Genomic DNA, 23,008 nt, shown 5'->3' with positions numbered 1-23,008 from the left:
AAAGAGGTATTTTTAAACAAGCTAATATACCCTTACATAAGCAGAGGTATATATACACACAGCAGAGTGCACAACCCAGTGTACACAATGAGAGAGATCAAAGCTGTTAAGTTTGCCCTTTTGTTAACAATAAGACATATTGGGTCACTTAGGAGTCTCTTTGTGTGCACATGGGGGCGGTGGGGGGGTAGAGAGACAGTGCATGCCCTAATATGGGTGCAGTGAGGAGCAGGCCTGTCGCGTGGAAGACAGGATGTGGACGGAGAAAAGAGTGAGAGCGAGATGGAATGAGAGAGAGGAGAGACACAGTGGGTTTTTATTTGGAACGGTCCTTGAGAGGGGAGTGACCTCATTATTTTTGGCCTCAGAGAGATAGAGAGAGAGAGAGAGAGAGAGAGAGAGAGAAAGAGATAAAGAGAGATACAAAGTGAGAGAGCGAACTGAGAGTGGAGAGAGAGTGAGTGAGGGAAGGAGAGAATGTGAAGGAGAGATAGAGGAGGTCTGGTTTTCATCAACACAATTACTAACTGCCACTGCTGTCACCTCCACCTCTCTTTGCTCTCCCTCTGCTCTCTCCTTTAATTCATTCTTTCCTTCCTTCCTTCCTTCCCTCCTTCTTTCCTTCCTTCTTTCCTACAATTCCTTCCCTCTTGGCTGCATGTCAAAACTGTCTTGACTCCAGATCTTGTGGTATAATATAAACAGCACTGCATTGATGAGCTGCAATGTCAGAACATTGAATCCAAAGAACAAACTATAAGTTATTATATACCATGAATGCAGGCTTTTTAAGGCTTTGCTGGGCATCAAATTGAGCAAGGTTTTGTGAGTGGGAAGCCAGTGAGGGATCATGTCTGTGTTGCTGCACCACTATCACGACTGCTACTAGTTGGCTGGAGTGCATGTGCAGAGGGCGTTGGATATGGGTGTGCATGCAACAAGCAACAAGTAGCTGAGAAAAGGACCAAATTTTGAGAAATAGGGAGGAATACAAAAAAAAATCAATCCATATTTTTAACTGCATTACCCTACATCTATAATGAAACTTTGACAAAAATAAAATATCACAAGATGTTCACAGCGATGGACTGCTCTACGTATCTAAAGCAAATTTCGACTGTAAATTTTCACAGTGCAGTAAAATGACCAGGAGCCAATGGCTGTTTGTAAGGTAAGGTAAATGCATTCCACACTATGCTAGAAAATAGTCTGCTCTAAGTGTACATTGTCAACATTGTTACTTTCAATTGCACAAAAACAATCATTATTTTGTTTGAACAATTTGATCCTACTTGCATACTTGAAATTTACATCAGGAGGCCTTATATGGTAGCTAAAGTACACAAAGATTAACTTCTTAGTAACTCTTGAGTCATGACTTCAGATTTTTATCATCATTACATTTATAAATAGGCACTGTAAGAGTCTGAGTCATTAATATAACAGATAAATTTGTTGAGTGACTCAACCATTTTATAACCTCAATGTGAGAGGAGAACCACATCTGCAATTTACTTCTTACTAGTGTAGTTACCATTCAAAACGTGCCGGTTTGGAATGGGCCGATTGTTTGGCCTCAGGTAGTGCTGCTTCAACACATAGAAAAAGTAATACTGTGGATGTCAGGTGTGAATGAGTATATACACCAACAACATGACAGAAACTAACATTCTATTATTATTCTATTCATGTATGTTAAGTACTGTAATTGTGAATTTTTTCTCATTTCAAGTATAAAATGTGCATCCTAAAATAAAGTGGATCGATCATCTGTGGCTTCAATTGGATCATTTGAGTGAGTATGTTTGCTTAAAAGATTTGTGCTTATATGAGACATACTGATTTTGAACTGCCTGTGGGAAGTAGCCTAAGAGTCTGTCCATTCTTGATTAAAAGCTATGTTTTCGCTATCTACTTTTCTCTTTTTAGAGCACGCCATGTGAAAAACTTTTCTGACTAGCTGTATAGCTCTGATCGCTGGCTGTGCTCATGCTTATAATTTTATTATTATGGAGTACAAAAAATCAGAAACATAAATACATTTTTGGTGGAAACAACTCATACAGGGACTTGAGGTTTTAATGAACACTCACACTCAATATTTTCAGTAATTTCTTTGTCATTTGACTATTATGCATGTAATTTAGCCATTTCCAGTTAGGCCCTATGCAATTTCCAAATCATCAAATTTTATCCTAAGTAATAATATCCACTCACACTGATCCATATTCATTTCCTGATTTAGAGAAATGCTCCACTCCAGAGGACGGTCACCACTTCAACACAACGCTCTTTCCTTACTCCTAGACGGCATACCAGGACAACATACAGAGCTGAGCAGCTCGCTCTTCGCTTGTTTGTTCAAAGTTTATTAATATTATATGTATTGCTTGTTCAAACGTGTTTTCGCTGTATACTCCACACTCAGACACCGAAGTAGGCGGCTCGCTGTTCGCTTGTTTGTTAAAAGTTTATTACCATCAAATGTGTCGCATGTCCAAGCATACCATGTGAAAATACTTTTTTGACTCGCTGTACAGTTTTGATCTCGGGTTGTGCTCAAGACATGCAGTCACAGAGCCCTGAGGCCCCGCTGCTGCAGAGCTGAGCGGCTCACTGATCACTTGTTTATTCAAAGTTTATTAATATTGCACGTGTCGCATGTCCAAATTGCACCAAATTCAACACACCACTTGCTTGGGTCCCCAGCAATACATTCACCAAGTGTGAAGTAGATCGGATGAATGGTTCTCGAGATATGCGAAGGACACACATACTTACAGACAGACAGACAGTCCTTGCTTTGTAGTTAGATTTATTAAGATTTTTTTTACTTGTCTCCAAGAATATTTTGAAATTACCCAGTACGGTTTCTAGATTGAGTGATCAAACTGTCTGGACAAATAAATAACCAAGTCTCAGTTTAAATAAGAAGTGAACTTTACAGCTTTAACGATCTTGTACTACCTATAATCACACTAGCAATTTTGCTGTGTGTGGCCCCACTAGAAACAGAACTCCAATCCATTTAAGAACCTTAACTACTGTTTCAGGAATAGCCCTGCAGACAGAGAAACACGAAAAAAAACGTATTTATCTTTTTATGGTGGGGCTAGTATTTTGTTTATGTTTGGATTAAGGATTGACCCTTTAACATCATCAGCCACAAGATCATTCAGCTCACTCAGCCTGGGACCAAAATGCATCAAAGTTAATCACTCACCCTTGTAGCGGGGGCTCATTAAAACACACTCCAGACATGCGGGTTCCACAGAAAAACAGGCCTGTGACTCATTCTGGGTTCCTGACCCATAATTTAAAAAACCCTTGAGGTCTGCTTCCATCAACATGATAATAAATCTACTGTCGGCTATACTTTTGAGAGCAAAACAACATTGGATGAAATACAGAAGGCCTGACTAAAGAATCAAACCATGTACCAAGCCTCCTAATAATATACATTCATCAGCATAACAATAGCAAATTATCCATCTTAAATGGCGTGACAGAAAAAAAATATTAGTAGTAAGGATTTGCCTAAAGCTAACTGGGGGGGATCTGACAGATATAAATAACAGAAATAATTAAAAAAAGAATTTAATCAGCAAACAGTTAGCGCAGGAGGTTACACAGCTGACATGATGCAGTATTCACCAGGGAGCTGCTGTCTGAGGCATTTTGGAATTTAACATATACATCCAGGATATTAACAAGATAACTGTAGATGCATACAACAAATTGTCAGACTGTGAGTGCATCCACATACACACTAGGATGCTGTTATTGCCTAAGATACTCCGCATTCAGCAGTTGGCTCATATAAACACCACATGCATTTCACAATAACACAGATAATCTCTCATCTTGACAAACCCAAAGAAGAGACCTGGGACATACTGATATTATCTGAGAGAGCAAGCTCAACATTCTGCTGCGTTATATTGAGAAAATATATCTGTTTTCCTGACTGAGTTGAAAATGCATACAAATAGTGTAACCCCTCATGTGACCTGATGCAATATATAAGCTGTTAGTAAGGAGACCGCGAGCGAGTGTGTGTGTGTGCACGTGTATAAATGCACTCGATGACACCTTTTCAAAACTACCACTTAGTGTGATTTCATATTGAGAACATGCTACTTAGATGTACACTTGCACCCGCTCTCTCTTTGTCTCTCACACTGACCTTGCAATGTACAGGTAATGCTTAAATGCTATAATTACACAGCCTGTGAAAGTGCTGTGTGTGTGTGTGTGTGTGTGTTTCAGTCTTGTCTTATCATTTGTGTTTAAGTATGTGTGTGTTCTCCAAGGGTGTTTATGTGAGCGCGTGTTTGCTTGCATGTGTATGTGTGAGCTCAGACAAGCCCCATCGACCTGTTGAGAGCAGTAGCTGTTGTCATGGTAACAGAGAGGGTGGAAGAGAGGAAGATTTCGGATCAGCTATCTCTAGAGACTGAGGTACTCACAGAATACAGGACACACACACAGGCGTACACACACAGGCGAAGCCTATAGAATACAAACAGCACATAATTGCATAACTACAGGAATGCATGCATACAGTACACAAAGGCAACCACATACTAATGTTCAAACACATGCTGCATTCAAACAGGCCATGACTGAAGTTATGAAGGACATCCCAATGTACAACAATTACAGAAAGATTGGCAGATTGATGGGGGTTTTTCAAGATGAGTGAAGGACAAAATTTACTATAATTTTGCCACTGTTTTGCTCCTTCCTGCTCCTTCCGGCTCAGATTCAATCATGTTTACCTTTTTCGCTCTTTCTTGTCTCTCATTCTCCCTAAGAGCTTTCTCTCTCTCCCTCTCCTCAGAGCTATTTAAATGAGTGATGGAGAATTGTGGGAAATGATGTGAATGCTCATCAGTCTTTGGGTAAGATTGTTCCAATGACCCTGTGGGTTTATACATCCCCCCCTATTAATTTACTTTTCTTTTTCAACATCAGCACAGCTTGACAGTTCAGTTTAAGGTGCACTTTTGACATCATGACTTTTGATAATTGATACAAATAAACATGACGATCAGCAGGGAGATTGCACGTATTCACCCCTTTACAGCGTGGAGGGAGATTGCAAACTCACTTGAAAAGGCAGAGTTGTTCCCATGGGAAAAAATAGTTTTTAAGAAAACATGTCCATCATGTGTGTGTAATGAAAAATTGCACATTGTTGTGAACGCAAGAGCCTGCTGTTTGCAAAGGCTGCAGGACCAAAGAGTCGAAATTCAATAAGAAAAATGTTGTTAATAGTTACAATGCTACTTGTGCGTTGACGTAACTGTTTCTGCATTTTTGTGTGTGTTTTGTTAGGGATAAGGATTGTGATATTGTGTATTTTTGTTATTTTCAACAAATCCATGAAAAGACCAAAACCAACAATGTGTATGTCAGTCTCTTAATACTCCGGATCTTCCACTCCCTGTTTGTGGTACTCAGCCAGTCCAATGGACTTTGGGCTGAGTTGGGGCACTGTGGTTTTTGGCAAACTTTACTCAAACAGGAGTAAATAGTGTATTTGTTAAGGAATTTTCTGTGCTGGATAAAAACACATTTGCTACACTAGCAAGTGTTTATGACATACATATAAAATATATGAAATAAACTATGGTGTTCATCGGGGGCGTTGGCCGGACTGTTAACCATCAGGGGCTGAGCCCAGATTCTTTTCCATCAAAAAACTTTTAAAGACATACTTCTAAACAGACTGTCTCCATGCATTTTTTTTCTTGCATGTCAGGGATACACATTGCTTATAAAAAGGGGAAAACTGGAGCAGGAAGGAGGGTTTTGAATTTGATTTATCATATAATCTGCACATGAATATTCCAGTCACTTGGATGTCTCAAAGTTTTGTTTTATGGAAGCTGTGGTAACTTAACTGTCAGTATATGACATGATCAGAGAAGTTGGATTGGTCATAAAACTTGCCTTGGGTATTATCACTTTTTGTAGGATTACCAGACCAATAAAATATAAAACTTTTTGGCTATCTAACACGAGACTAGGCTAATTTGGTGTCACTAGCCAAAGGGAGGCACAACTAAGCTACCTTTGCTAATGGTTTAGCTGGCTACAGTGCAATGCAAAGTATGCTAGCTGTATATAACTTATGCTCTGCTCATATCATGTTCACCTTGGAACTCGAGAAGATGTTCTGTCACTGCTTCAGCTTAAAATACACATATCCATTTTTCCTCACACTGACTGACTGTGTGAGCTAGCATTTGGCATAGTAACCCCATCAATTGAAGAATTGACAGAGACCTGTCAGCCAAAAAGATATGAACATTTCCACATATTTTCCTGTAAACCCTCTCCGATTGGTCTTGCCTAATTTCTGTTCACTGATGATACAAAATTACAACACTTTACTGACAAACCACTTAAAGTGGAGAATTATTCGGGGCTAAAGGAAAAAATCTTTGGGGTTACAGCTCCGAATGCCCAGGCCAGGCAATGCCTATGGTGCCCATGTTCATGGTAATGAAATGGAAACATATCATCCAGTTCAACAGTGTTGCTCATTGACTGTTTTAAGTTTTTGGACAATAGCAGCCTGTAGCAGAGAGGATTATCTATATCAGGCCTTGTCTACACAGACAATACTTGTTTGTTAGATCAAATCATCGATGGTTTTGATGATTTCATGGAATTTGTTGACAATAAAAAAAATAGAACATCATCAGACTTAACTTTTGAGTTGGCTAAGAGAAAAAATGTGGCTTTGCAGGTATTTCTGATTGGATGTACAGTATATGTTGTCGCTGTTAATATTCAGAGCCTCAGTAGGAAGATGTAAAAGATGCTACATGTAATTCCTTTAAAGCCCATTTAGAGGTCAGTTTTTGGCTTAAAAAAAATGAAAGCTCACACTATGCATGTGGGAGAGACCGGCAGTATGTGTTGTGTACAATTATAACGAACAGTATTTTTCTATGGTACCTCATTATAGCCCACAATGTTATCAACTGTGATTTATTCTAAGCCGATCACTTCCAAATGCAAATCTTTACACACACCTCTACTTCACTGTCTCTTCCCTCACCAATTCGCCTTTCGCTTCTCTCCTCTCCTCCCTAATGAGCCCCCTATCCTCTCTGCCTCCCTCCCTCCTTCCCTTACTCATTATTTGCCCTCCCCCTGCTGTGTCATTTTTCTTGTTTACCTTTCCCATTCTCCCCTTGATCGCTCTCTCCCTCCCTCCTCAGCTACTCCACTCCATCATCTCTCCTGTCGACATCCATGTCCTGCCCACATCCCTGCCCTTCTCATTTCCCCAACCCCTCCTCTTCCTCTCCTTTTCCCTCTCTGGACTATGTGTGACTGAGTCGATGCTCATGTGGACCCCTCTCCTATTATAGATCACTTTGACTGTGACACTGACCATTTCTGTCTCTCTCTCCCTTTCTCTCTCTCTATCTCACCCTGAGGGAACCCAAGTCATTATGTTCTGCAGCTTAAAAAAGAGGGGGGAAAAAAGTCCAGAGAAGAGGAAGGGTAGAAAGGAAGGACGGGTGGAGGAACAGCAGGAATAAAGGGATTTGGACAGTCATAAGGGGGGAGAGGGATAATAAATGAAGGGAGTGTTGTGGAGATGGAGGATGGATGGAACATAGAAGGAATAGAGGCATGGATGGACCTGGGGGAGAGAGGATGAACGCAGTTGGAGCTGGGGGAGGAAGATATGCTGGGGAGAGGTGTGACGGAGGGGTGAAAATGACATAATTTATTTTATCCTCCTGTGAGGACACAAAAAAAGAGAATGTAAGATGAAAGAGAGAAAAGAGTAAAAGAAAAAGAAGGAGGAAGGGGAGGAGGGATTACAATGAGTGAGTGGAGAGGATAGAATCACACATATTGAAGCCAGAGGACAGAGAGATTGATTAAGAAAGAGAAGAGGAGAAGGGATGGAAGAGAGAGAGAGAGGCACAAGGGAGTCATTCCTCAAAGTAACTCTGTTTAAAGGAGCAGGTAAACCTTATGGTGTGTTCAGACACTCATATGAGTTTCACTGCTGGATTATTTGTGTTTATTTGCCCCAAACAGCCAAAATACATTACTGTACCTTAGCTGTAAGCCAGCTAGCAACAGACTGTGTCTGAGGGAGTGTCCCTCTGTGTTTGTGTTCAGTTCAGCCTCTGACTGAACTCAGACCTCACCAGAAATTCCAGTTCTTTCCGATATTTCCCTCCAGTCTCTCTCTGTTTTCTCCCTCTCCTCTCCTCTCTGTATGTTGATGAAGTACCTTCATTAAGCCCTGCGATACGTGCAGATTTTTAGCCCAAGTTGAAACATTTCAACTCACCCACATGCATATTTGCGTCAATTGGCATCTTTGCATGGACCCTGTATGTAATCGCCCTGTGCGAAAAATTCACTTCACGTTCTGTCTCAACACAACTTTAGAGGTAAACCTTTTGCATTTTTTACATTATTCATCTTTGAATGGTGGTCATTCTCACTCGCATTAAGATAGAACATGTGAAAGACGAAAATTTGTTTTGAAGAAAGGAGCTTTTTCGTTTGCCTGATTTATCCCTATCTTGTAAGTTCAAAATGAGGACAACATGTACCGCAAGAGCTTCAGAGGACAGATCCTTCTGAACATGTATCCTTCAGGCTATCCAACAAAATTAATTAAGAATGTCATCTGTTTAACCTTTATAAACATGACACTTTCTTGAAAGTGTTGAATGCGATTCCATATTGCAAGCAGTATAAAAACAAACCTGCACTCATGGTTAGTTAAAGGATACTTCCATTCTACGATGCTGATGCAGGCCCTGCGGATGGGGTTCTTGAGCGTGAGGCAGAGAAGGGCTCGCGGCGGCCTCGTGGCTGTTGTTGTGGTCTGTTTCTTGGGCTTGGAGCTGTAGTGTTGTCTCTTCCTTTGCGTGGAGCTTGCTGTGGAGATGGGCCCGCCTCCCAATCCAAGCCCCGCCCCTCCACCCGATGCGGCGTTGCCCATCATCTTCGCCTGCCGCGCAGCGTCAATGGCTGCTTGCCAGCTCAGGGCCGCTCCCGGCGTGGGGATGTGCTCCGGGGCAAGGCCAACCACGCCCACCCCGTGATTGACCCCGCCCCCTCCTCCACCATGGTCTCCGTGGCTACCTCCGCCACTGTGCTCGTTGGTCAGGCCGGGGGGAGGAGGGCGAGGAAGGGGGGGAGGGGGAGAGTAGTCGGAGCCTGAAGTGGAGAGATAAAGAAGAGGAAGAGGGGAAAGAAAGTTAGCAAACAACACAAGTCAGTAAACCTTCAAATCACTTTGCTTTAACAACACACTTGTTTTCTTGAAGTTTATACAGCGTTTCAATTTGATACAGTTTGGTTGTTTACTTTGGAGACCTCAAGAGTGTTGGAATTGTTGACATATCCGTTAGTGAACCCTGCATATTTTTCAGTCACTGAAGGGTCACTCCGTAGAACAGACCGATGACTCATATACTACCATCTGTTAAGCAAGTACAACAGAGCTAACTGAACACTGTTTAGTTCCTAAGCATATCGCTGTCCATTCAACATGAGCACAACACAACAGACCAGCAATTTACCTGCTGGATTAATGCTTATTCTTTGTGCTCACGTCTCCTTATCATTGTTATATATTTAATACACAATGGTATGGGATTAGTTTTTCTATGATTTAATCTTTCACAGAAAATATGCAGATTTTCCAAGATCGTTTGTTCTTATCAAATTTAAAAAATATTTTTTACATATTGTCATACATTCCTATGTCATTGATCCTAGTCTAAAATCCAAAGCATAAAGAAATCACTTGCAGTTTAAACAGCCCTACAACTTTTAGAAGAACACAAAACACTGCCTTTGTGTCGTTGTTAACATCTTTATGGAAAAAGACATTTAGAAATGTCTCTAGTTTCGCCACCCCGGGACTCAACCCAACCACCCGACCGCCCGCCCAGGCACCGCCCCTCCAAAGCTGTAAACCTAGGGGAAACACTGTGTAATAATGACTCTATTTTTCAAAGACTAAAGTCAGCGGGGTAAAATGCAGAGTCTACTCGAGTCTGCACAAGTAAGACTACAAGACTGCAGGCAACCAATGCAGTGAAATAAAAGAAAAGAGGAATCTTAGAGAGAAATAAAAGACAGAATTACAATAATCTCAGTGAGATTACATAGTTGTATCAGCCAGACAAATTGTAGGAATAAGACTAAGTGAGAAAAAGTAAAAGAGAGCGGATTATCCATACTGTATGCTTAGCCAGATTAAAGACAGTTATAATATCCTCTCAGCTCCCCCCCCCCTCACTCTGACATCTGAACAAGGATTCTACAAACGCTCTCACCCTGCAGCAGATTACACGCTCTGTGAATGTGCCATTTTCTGGTTTAAGACAATGCACGTTAGTGTTACGTTTGTGTCAACAAAAATTGTTATTAACACAAAAACAAATCATGCAAATACACATGAAATTTTAAATGTTCCTGAGAATAGAGAATAACGGCATTGCTTCATGGGAAACTACAGTATATCAGTTACTGATAATACCAAAACATTTCAACAAAACAGACACAGGTTTTGTTTTTGAGTAATAACATAATAAATTCAAAATCTTAAAGTTTCTTGTTGACACTTTTGCTTGAAAAACACAATTGTTTGAGGACAGAACCACTTGTGTTCATGTATTTAGCCTAATGTATATAGCTACCAGTTACAAAATATGCCATTCGCTGAATACAGTACAATATGTTACAGTGCCATAAATTCATATATTTTTTTTTAGCACATGTGGAAATAGAAATACTCATCTTGGCAGTGACAGATCTATGCCTTCAGTATTTTCATTAGTACTTGGAGTAACATCAATATGCTGATTTTCGAATGAAATCATGTTTGACCAAATGTAATTCCTAATGTCAAATTCACAAATCCCATAAAGTGCAAAGCCACTTTTCAGAAAATACAAAACTTCAAGAACCCCTGTAAAGTTAATCCAACCCTCGCTGTTACAACAGAGATAAGGAGAAGAGAGAGAGAAAGAGGAGAAAGTGAGAAAGAGATGAGCAGGGGTTAGAGAGAGGAGGCAAGATAGACTTATCCCGTATGCTTAGTACGATTACAGGGCGGTTACAATATCCGCTAAAATCCCATTCCTCTCACTTCAGAGCTATAAGTTTCTACATATGCACTCCCACTGGATGATGGCAGGATCATTACAGGAACATTACATCAGATCCTGTGCGTATCACACACACACACACACACACACACATACACACACAACGCAGAGGCATCTAACTTCAAATGTTGATTGCCTATAGTCATGTCAAGACTACGATGTGAAATGTATCATACCAAAAGTATTGTGTGACTCAACAGACACAAATATACTGCAGTAAGAGGCTCACAGCATGTGTGTAATATGTCACACCAACCTCTAGCCTGTGACCTCTGACCTCCCCTCTCTTCATTTCACTCACTGCCATCTGACTGGTAAAACACACCTTCCAACTTTGCTGATAATTTCCATAAAGCACAGCACCAAAATGGATGATTCTCTGCTAAATAATGTTTTATTTATGTGTATGTACAATATTTATCCATGAGGATTACTTCAAGCCACATACACAAGGAAACTAACAAAATTAAATATACAGTGGGATAAGGATAAGAATACTTTGTCAGTGAATCCATGTGTCTACAAGCATTTAACTTATTCAAATAAAACTTAATATACGTCTGTAATATTAAAAGTAACTGTCCTCAATGCAGTAGAATAGCTTCTGTCACTATTGTACTCTTAAACATTGATTATTTTAGTATTAATATTATTATCAGTGTAAGCAGCATTTTCATATATTGTAGCTGGTCAAAGTGGAGCTAATTAGTGTTAATTTTAACAACTTTCTAAAACGTTGGGTGGGGCTAACTTAAAGAAATGCATCATATGTTTTGGACAGAATTTCAATAATAAAAAGTAACCAGTTGATACAGATTTCAAATCATGTAGTGGAGCAGTAGAGTATAAAATTTGTCACCAAAATGTAGTTAAGGTATAAGCATAAAGTAGCAAGACACTAAGTAAGACAGCCTAGCATTGGATTTAGCCTACTAATGAGCAGCTAGCTTAGCACCCCTTTCTCGCATCGCAGCGCTTTATCGCACTGCAGGCTTGTTACAGCAAACACAACTTACTAGCCAGCTAACAATACTTAAAATGTCAAAAAGACAATTTTGAGGTTACCAGAAGATGTTTTCCTCAACTTTTGGTGTAAGTTAGCAGCTAGCAGCTGCCTCTCCGCGCCAAGCTAACCGTCACGAGCTGCTCCTCCTGAACTAGCTAGCTAATGTTAAATGAAAGTCAATCTTTCTTACCAACTTCCTACGATAACACAACAGAGTCACTCTGATGCAATTATTGATTTCTCAATTGTAATACCTTACTTTACTTGCCACTGCAAAAGCTAGTCACACACCAGTCCCAAAACTAATATTATTGAGGTACTTTATGGGCTACAAGTGAGTAACATCCTCTGACATAGAAACCTGCTGGCTGCTAATGTGATCAGTCTCTCATTTTCATTAAATAGCCTTTTAATACTTATATTTTATTATGCTTATATAATAATAAGTATTATTATACTTAATGCTTATATTTTTTGTTTTATGCCTGATTCTTGATACTGTTTTAATACTCAGCATGTAGGAATTTTATGTTATGACTCGTTTTATTGATATTGCTGTTTGCTGGTTTTATTCCTGTGATTTGGTTTTTTTTTTCCTCTGTTTTATGTCAAGCACTTAGTAATATTTGCTCAGAAAAGTGCTACATAAATACACTTTATTATTATCAGTACAACTGGAATACCCTAAAGGTAGTCTTAAAACAAATGCACTAACTAAACAACAACACAAGACACATCTGCAAATATTTAGGAGTAGCGTGTCTTGAATAAAGCGATAGCCCAGTGCCCAAGGAGGTGCTCTTTACATTCACCAGCAGTGAAGTCATTTGGTATCAGAAGCAGCTGTGCCTTATGGGAAATACTGTACCACTGAGGTTTCAATTAGGAGCATTTCTTTCATCTTATTACTTGGCTGTAACTATATTTTCCTAATGATCCCTAAACTCTGGGAATAATTTTAGAGGTTTTTTTCGGCTTTATGTGATTTCTTTAAAAGTAAAGAACCTGAAATTCAATAGCAAACTTTCCTTTTATATATATATACAAGCATGAAAACACACACACACACACACACACACACACACACACACACACACACATATTTAAACTGCATCCAGTATTGTCCCAGATGCTGCTCCATACAGGAAAAAAAAATCTTCCTCTTTCTCTCCCCCATCTACTCCAGTGTGAGTTAATATCTGCTTCCTGACTGCTCTTGCACATCATCATCTCTCTCTTTTTCTCACTATCTCTCACAAACACACACACACAGACACACACATAATCACTTTCAGCATATTGTACTGCTGCGTGATCAGTTTATCTCACACTGCCTGCCCCTCTCACAGGGTGTACCCCACTGAGAGTGTGTGTTTGTAAGTACTGTATGTGTGTGTGTGTGTGAGCTGCATGTATGTGAGGATTAGAGAGGAGTAAAACTTTAATAATACTGAGCTCACTAATCTGTCTGTCTGACCGCGTGCCTCTCGGTGTGTCTGTCCTTTCACATACATATGCACAGTCATGCAGCGTGTGTGTGCGTGTGCCTGTTGTACGATAGACTGTGTGCTGATGTGACTGACTATAATTCCATTAGCAGCTCTTTATACTGCAGGAGGGAGGGGGCATCAGCCCGTGGAAATATGATTCTGACTGAAGGGGAAAGAGAGGAGAAGGGAAGGTTGAAGGGATGGAAGAAGAAAAGGAAAATTGGATGAAGAAAGTATAGAGAGCAGGAGGTGGGGGGTGGATATAGGAGGACGTTACAAGATTGAGAGAAAAACAAAGTGGAGGGGGGGTATAAAGAGGGAAAAAGAGGGAAAGAGCATTGTTGAGAAAAATGAGTGGAGGGCTATGGTGCTTAACCATGAGTGACAAGACTTAATCCAATCATTCATCCATCCATCATATGACAGTCAAAAATATTTAATACTAATTCACTCTAATAGTATTACTGTCAATGATGTTAGTAAAACCACAGACAAAGGCTTCCACAGTACTTCAGTCAATCGATAAAATGCTATAGTATTATGGTCAAAGACTGTAGCTCTTTTTCAGTTAATGTTTTACTACAGTAAATATAGGTCTAATAGAACAATATAGGTGTAATACACTTAAATTGATATTCTTAAAGCACTGCAGTCAATGGCAACATTGATCTACAGTCACTGATGGTGAAAGTACTACAGTAAAAACTACTCCCACTGTACAGTAATTGCTCTAGCAGTACTACAGTTGGTAGTTTTCCCCCTTATACACCCCTTTATATACTATTTGAAGCCTTTTTTGTGTTTTATTTGATTTTTTTAATGTATAATGCTTTTTGCATTTTTAAATAATGCAATATGTCTTTTTCACAGCAACCAGCTCATCTTGCCATAGTGGGAAAAAACACAGGTGTTACTAATAACATTAACGATGGCTCTGTTACATTCAGTCCCAGTAAGTCATGGCAGTGTGACACTAAGACTGCATGTGCAATAATAGGACCCTGAAAGAGAAGCAGCTAAATGGAACTCATTAATTTTATATTTTATTATTCACACCTGTGCTCTTCCTACTGTGTGACATGTCTTCCATGAAAAAGATATGTCACACTTACAAAAGGGCATTTTAAAGGCCCAGCACACTCATGGTAAATCACCACAGGTGATTCTAATTATTTTGGCTGATTAAACCTCTTCTCAGGGCTGTGCAGGCATGTAAAGAAGACTGTGCTTGACTGATCGCTCTCTTGTTGACTTTGTTGCACCTGTTAGTGCGTGACAAATTCAACCTTTGTCATTATAGGAAGTCCAGCAACCTTAAGTAATGCACAACATAGCGCTTCCCACTTTCAACCTGAGCAGAAGTCTGATCCACCAGGATAATTGAAAACACCTCTGTGGGTGTGCAGGGCATTTAAAATATGCAGTCTGCAACCAGCAATACACTTGCAGAGGATGTATATAATGATAAATTAAAACCGAGTTTTCCTTGAAATGTGTACAAACCACTGTCAGTGAGACTGACAGCACCTAAGCACAGCATCATCAGTCATAATACTGTAAAAAAAAAAAACAGTCAGCTTTCACTTCAACTGAACTTGAAGTGAACCTAACTGCAGCTGAACTTCACTGTGAACTGAACTGCAGACTGTAATGAGTTGTGATACAAACTCAAGTCAGTGGAGCTGTTATCTACTTAATGATAAAGACTGGAGAGAGATGCTATCACTGCAACTCCAAGCACTCTGCCGTAAAATGTCATTGGCACACACACACACACACACACACACACACACACAAAGAGTATACTGCAAATTGTTCCGTCTAATATTGCTTACCAACAAAACACAGTTCCAGTACAAATTACAGCAGCGAAAACTGCATTACTGAACACTTAGAAAAACCTCATTCAGACTTCCAAAGTCTTAAGTTGCTCTGCTCGACCAGATAACAGACAGAAAAGTGGACCAATCAGATTATCCCACCCTAAATTAGTCTCTCATGTCATCTCCTTTCTGTGCCCTTCACATTTTTCCTTTTCTTTATCTGTGTCTGTCTCATCTCTCTTTCTCTCCTTCTCCATCCGCTTTTTCCTTCTTCTCCACTCGTCCCAACAGGAATCTATTTGGGTGGACAGTGATGATGTAATTATCAGTCAATTAACTGATGATGACACCTGATCAGACGCTAATTAATGGGGGGCCACACGCATGCAGACACGCACACAAACACGCAGAGGGCCCTCGTCTTACAGCAGCTCTAATCCTGCATCTTTAAAAGAACACAAATCTTATTAACAGACTTATCGAGGTCCTGAAAATTTGGCCTGAGCAATGCAGGACACACACACATACACAACAGTCCAGTCATCTGCCATCCCAGCTGAATTGTCCTTTCCTCTGAAACATGACCTCTTTTTCTCTACTGTACCTCTTTTTTCTCTCTCTCTCTCTATCTGCTTCCTCTCTAGTCCTACATCTCTCTTATCCTCCTCGTCCTCTTTTTCCTCTTCTTCGTCATCGATGCCAAATCCCTCATCCATCTCCCCGTTCCTATCTCACATCAATAGTCAACAACCTTCTTCTCTCCTCTACCCTTCCGCTCTCTCCTTCCATCATCTACTTCCTCTTCATCCCTCCATACCTATTAACAGTCCCCACCCTCACCCCCCCCTTTCCTTCTTTCCCATACCACCTCTCTTTCCTCTTCTTCCTCTTTTCTCTCTAATCTATATAGCTGTCACTCCCTCCATTGGCTCTCCAGCAGCGGACAAGTTCATTTTCAGCCGCGCACCCTTCCTCCTTCCTCCCATCAATCTAGCCCTCCTCATCTCTCCATTTTTCTCTATCTCTCTTGCTTCACTGCTTCTCACTCTTTCTCTCATCACTTCACTCTGTCATTTTCAAATAGCTGACAATTATTCTCTCCCTTGCTCTCGACTCTCTGTATAGCTGGAAAAAAAAAAAAAAAGTAAGCCAGACTATCGCCGATCGGATCCGCAAGACGGTTGCTTCCTCGCTTGTCTTTAACAATCACTTTTATCAATCATAAAAAGCTGCGCATTCTAAAAATAAAGCATGAAACAGCATAATGGATGTGAACTCTGGTTTCATTTTTTGGCATAACAACTGTGATTGCCACTGCTTCTGTGTTTTTTAGGGTTTGTGTGACATCCCTTCATCCTTAACTCTCATTATCACTGTCATCATAAATACCGGTTATAAGCATAATACTATTTTTATCCAGTTTATGTGTCATCCACTCACTCACACACACACACATACACACACACAGACGTTAAGTGTGTATGTACAAACCCAAAAGCAGAGTAAGAGCTCTTCTGTATCAGTTGTGTACATAAATGCGCATGAATTTTGTATGCTTACATAGCCTGTGTGTATTTTTGTGCGCATATGTGTGTGTGTGTGTGTGTGAGCACGTCTCTCATTTGTCTCTCTCTCTGTCCATATGTGCCCATTATGTGGCCGAGTGAGCACACCACACAGACACACCTGCTCCCCTCGACACACACACACATGCGCTCTCGCACACACATACAAGCGCACACTCATGCACACATATACACCTGCTCCCCTGGAAAGAGAAAACACACACACACACACACACACCTGCTCCCCTTGATCTATGACCCTCCCAGCAGACGATTACAGTATGCGCTGACACAGATGTGGGCACACACACACACACACACACACACACAGAAAGCTCTCACAGCATGAGCAGGACATGCATGCAATTTACAAGAAAAACACACAAAGTGGTAAATCACATGCTTGTGATCGGACCAAAGCGGCTGGCTAAACAAACATGACAACCAACTAAATTGAAAACTTATCATATTGTATGTTCACACCTGCCGAATATTCACCATTAATGGACAAACGGATGGCCTGTTGTCAAGGGAAATTCTTGCTCATTTACTGTACATTGAAAACAAAGTGCTTCTCATTTATCTGAATGCTACCAAGTGATAAACACACCTCTGCCTGTTACAATCGAGGTTGTTTGTCCTATTTTGCCTTGTCGACATAAAGACCTGATAGGAAGGCACATTTACTTTTTTTGTTATAAATGAGGTCATTCTAACAACAAAACAGCTACAGGTATATGTGCTACTCAACATTCATTTCTCACAAGAGCCTCACTGCTCTTGCACTTCTCAAAGCTGCGAATGCTGGCTCTAAAAACCCAGTCGTATATGGATTTATTCATTAAACTGTAGCGTACTACTTGAGGTGGAAAGTGAAGTGTAAGGGAAACGAGGAAGTCTGTGCGTGTTCGTGTGCACGCTCCTCCACACATGAGATAGATATGGCAGTAACATGTCAAGGGAATACGTGTGTATGAATTATGCACTCGTGGTCGGTATTCAACAGCACATTGCTCACTGTCATCTGGACTCTCTGGTTTATTACAGCCTAGCCTGGCCCTCATGCTGTCAATCATAGTTCTGAAGCAGCTGATTGGTTGGCGTCTTCATACTCTCAGGAGGTCAGGAAGGATTGGACTGTTGGTATTTGAATCATATAATAAAAAAATGAGACTGTAATATATGGATTTATTGTTATAAGGGTGTTTTATATGTCAGTTTCTGTCAAGAAAGTGTGTGGCTGACCAAGACTTGATCTTGGACTTGATCGAAGGACAAATCATTGAATTTTCATTGTCCCCCCCCATCCACATTTTTGTATTAAAAAAAATCTCCACAATGGCAGTTTTTCATGTTAAATGCTGAAGCTTCGGGAAATTAATCAAAGCAGCCCCCGGGGACCATAAAACATAGCTAATTGTCATTTATCCCCAATCAAGAGACAATTGCTATAACAACGACATGCTACAACAAATCATCAGAGGGCTAACTTTGAGCTAAAGATAAGACTGAATGGTGTTAAGCGATTTTTTTTTACTTCAGAAGTCGAGTCAAATAACCCCCTTGGCTGGCTAGTTGAATAGACTGAGCCAATTCCAACAAGGTCTTATTTTTTTCATGTCAACTCAGGGTGCAAGTTCCTGCTAAGTGAAAATCCTTAGACTTGATGTAAGACTAGATGTAAAAACATGAACAGTTGAGGACATTTAAAGTCTTGAAACAGCCAGCAGTTAAGACTGTAAGGATCGAAGGCAGGCAGTAAGTGTAACAAATGTCATCTAAGTGATGTACAGTACAACCCACTGCAAAAAACGTATGACTGCAGCAATACTAGTTTCAATGCTGATGTCAGTGCTTTGTACAAACAGCTTAGAACATACAGGTACAGAGTCATGATCTAATCCATTGCTGTAACAGATACAGACACAGATACATTTTCTTCTTTAGATAATTCTAATGGAGGAAATGTATCAGATAGCTGAAGAATAGCTGAAAATTAAGTCACTGCTCTGATAAATGACAAAACCAGTGCTGCTTGAAACATAAGGAGCCGTGATAGACGGGAAGAACGAATGTGGGGGTGATGCAAGTGAGAGCGAAAGAAAGAAACGAAGAAGAGAAAAACAAAGAACTTGTGAAAAAGAGAAAAGTCAGAGCGAGCAACGAGGAGGAGGAGGAGAGAAGAGCGAGAGCCGATCGAGACACGGGTTGCGTAGAAGAGGGAGGAGAAGGAGGAGAAGCGAGAGGAGGAGGAATTAAGGCTTGTTCACACTGCGCCTCCATGCCGACCTCGCATACACACATATTCACACACACAGTGCAGGCAGCAGATATTAATAACTCCTTATTAATATTCATCTGCAGTGGAGAGATGTGAGGCCAGAGTAACCCAGATACGAACTGTCTCTCTACCTGTCTCTCGCTGCATCCTTCCTTACATCTAATGTTCATGCTCTCTACAGGTTTTCTATTTTTCGCATTGTAGGCTACATGTTATAAAAAAAACTTCTGTTTCTGCATCATCAGGGTGCTTACATTATGTGCCACAAAGATTGAGGGATGGGTCAAAAGCTACAGTGTAGATTTAGGGATAATAAGGTCCCAAAAATGTTCAGTTGGAGACATTTGGCACCATGTTTTTGCTTTTTGACAAATGCACTGAATCTCCCAAGGAGGATATGATATAAATAAAGGTTAAAACAAGTTGACATGCAGTATTTTTTACTGAGGTGACAAGGTGTTCATCCATGTTTAATGTCGCCTTGTTGAAATGTCTTTCTTCCTCTCCTTCCTTCTTCTCACTCTCTCTTTCCACATCTGCCCTTTACTGATGTTAAGGGCAGATGTGCTGCTATAATGCATAGCATATGCCATTCAGACAGCGCCTTCATCCAGAGTGCCTTCCGGTAAAGTAATTGCATACATTTTCAGTATGTGTGGTCCCATTGAATGGAATCCCTAACCTTGGCAAGGTCATTACAATGCAAAACCAATAGAGCCACACATGACCACCTGTACGCTACAGAATCAAACAGTGAGTGGAATATCAATATGGGATGTTTAACCCTCCATATAGGTATCAGATAGGTAATGTTTCTTACACTGGACAACATGATAAGGTAATAATAAAGATCAGCAAGAGGAAAGTATTTCAAAGTCAATAGCAAACACTTGAACTGTCCTGTGTTACTATGAGGAAACAATTACACAAACAGCCAAATATTCTGTGTTACAGTATCTATTGTACATAGCAGAGCATGCATTGTTTTGTAACCCAAGAATACAGGGTTACACACTTGGACACATCCTGTGTGTATCATTCTGTAGACTTGCTAATTGAATTGTGACATTTTCACATGATTTGTTTTCACATTTTCACATTAATCCTGCAAATGAACATTTCTGTTTTTGTACTGTTAAATACTTTGGCATAGGAGCACCTTGGTGGTCCAGGGGTTTAAGGCAACAACCGTGAACTACTGTCCATAATCCCCAGTTTGAGTCTGGCGACCTGTGTTGTTCTCTTTGTCCCCTCATTTCCTGCCATCTCTCTACCGTTGACTTTCTAATAAAGGGAAAAATCCTGAACAAAATTACTTTGACATATTCTTTCTGACTATAGTTGATCCTGTTGGTTGATTTAGGCATTTTCCAACTCTGTTTTTCTCACTAACTGGTCTAATGTTTTTTTGTCTTTTCTCCCTTTCTTTTACCTTCTGCACAACAAATCAAGACAAAAACAACCTTTACACACACACACACACACACACACAAATATTGCCCGTATATAGTGTTTGTTTCTGGCCTGATTGTTGCTTTTGTATCGATTCTACAGCCAGATTTTGAAAATATCACCAGCCAGAATCCAAACGCTGATGGATGTCTGCTTTGGCTGCTAACACTGCCATTTTGGCAGAAAACCAAACTATCGTTTGCACATTCAATTGCTTACTTCCTCAAGTCATCTTGTAAACACCCCCCTCGACGTTAAATATGGAAAATTGAGTTTGAAACTTTTCCAGTCTCTCAATTTCTATGGGTGACTTCTGCATTGTTGATGACATGAAAACGATTCAGTGCACTTTAAATAAACCATTGCGGCAGACGCGTTACCATGAAAAAAAGCATTCAGCTGAACATAGCTGCAAAGACCTATTTGTAGAAAGTGTTATTGTGTTATTCTTGTTACTATTTAGTGACTGTTCTTCTCATTTGTTTGAATGATGTACTTTATGTACTTTATACAATATGTAAACAAAAACACCAGACAAGAATCAAAATGTAGGGAACTTTCAAGGTTGTTTCTTTGCTTGTCTGCTACGCCTCACCACCCTCACTTTTAAAAAAAAGACTGCAGCCACGAGCAAAACATGTTGCTGCTGACTGTTACAGCTGCTACAGAGTCAACAGGAGGTTAAAGTGGAATGTAAAGGACAGGGCCTGTCACACTTTAAAAATGCTACAACACACCAGGAAAATCTGCACCAAGAAAGTGATTGGCTAACACTATCTCTTGTGCCCTTGAGCAAGGAATGTAACTTTCATTTGCTCCAGTGGGGATCATCCAGCAGACTGTGGTTGCACTGGGCAGGTGCCAGGAGGGAGTGAGTGGACCACTATTAATGTGAAGCAGAGCATTGCTGAAAAAGTAGTGAACATTCTTAAAACTAATTTCCTGGGATTAAAAAGAAAAGAGGAAACAGATTTAACCCAGGGTCACCACCAAAAAAAAAAAAAGTCCAATCACCTTTATCAGTCTCATTCTAGTTTCAAAGAGAGAGATGTTTTTGTGCTGAATCCCAAGATAATAATATATTTGTTGAGTTTGAACAGAGCCTTTGTTGATTTTCATCATATAGATTCAAGCCATCCCTGCAATTCTGTGCTATTTTAATGACAAAATACACTATAGACATGCTATAGCCTACATTTATATAAGGCACAAATGTATGCTTTCTGGAGACTTACAGTAGGTTGTTGAGGTACACTTGATTGTGCAATAAGTATTTTTGTTAGCCTGTTATGATGCTAGCTGTATAGACTGTATATTTAATGTAACATATTTGACTTCCTTAAATGTTTACAAATGGCATAATGGAAGGGAGATTTATATTTATTTGGAAAAAAAATCAAATTAAAACAATACTGTTCTTTGATATACAAAACTGGGCTATTTTCCCTAGAGGAAACTTTGCTTTGTCTTACAGTACAGTAGCCGGGACAAAACAAGTCAAAAATCAATATTTTGTGTTTATCTAAAGGGCAACAAATTAATATTTTACAGCATCACATTTAGTTTGTTATTTTTAAATTCCCATTGTGACTTGAAACTGATTTTAAACAGTGTTACACAGATACATATGTACAAATGTGTGCATTATTTCAGTGATGCTCAGGTAGTCAGAGTCCCTCTGGCAGGTTAACCGTCAGAGTCTAGATTGTACGCTCCTGAACTCTTACAGCCTCAACTGGAGGAGTCTAGGCCTGAAAAACACTGTCACTTGTTTAACATAACAACATTAATAGATAATTCTAAAAAGAGCTTTAATATTATCAACCATAACATTATACTATTAGCTATTTATAAATGAAATGCATATTTAGACAATGGGCTTTTGTGAGACAAAAACCCCTACAGCAGTGTGATTTTGTGTTTGTCCTTTTAATGACTCCGTAGGCTCTGCTAACAAAAGCAGGCTGCACACAGCTGCTCCACACACAAATCCACAGGACAAACACACACAATATGAGATATTTTGAAAAAACTGATGCGAGATAGAACAGCAAGCAATCAACAGGCCTGCCAAGTTATTAGAAATAGCGTACAGTGTATTGACATAACATGCAAAACATGTCTTATAGTAATAATCGTCAAGTCATGATTATATGTTCCAAATTTCAAAGTAAAAAAAAAATCTGCAACATAGATTATTAATTTTGTCTTGGC

At 39.9% G+C, this 23,008-nt stretch overlaps 1 protein-coding gene across 6 annotated transcripts in view; it reads right to left on the bottom strand.

The window, feature by feature from the left end:
• The window catches only part of cacna1c (calcium channel, voltage-dependent, L type, alpha 1C subunit), a 214,674-nt gene that overhangs the window by 138,836 nt on the left and 52,830 nt on the right, over positions 1-23,008 (bottom strand). For all 6 annotated transcript variants that reach the window (XM_067581243.1, XM_067581246.1, XM_067581247.1 and 3 more), the window contains exon 2: positions 8,787-9,216. In XM_067581243.1, the coding sequence (XP_067437344.1) occupies positions 8,787-9,216 (430 nt within the window). The remainder of the gene's footprint in view (positions 1-8,786; positions 9,217-23,008) is intronic.

The sequence above is a fragment of the Thunnus thynnus genome, chromosome 23 (genome assembly GCF_963924715.1).
Source record: "Thunnus thynnus chromosome 23, fThuThy2.1, whole genome shotgun sequence".
NCBI lineage: Eukaryota > Metazoa > Chordata > Actinopteri > Scombriformes > Scombridae > Thunnus > Thunnus thynnus.
Note: the sequence above shows the minus strand (reverse complement) of the source record. Positions and strands in the feature narration are given on the sequence as shown.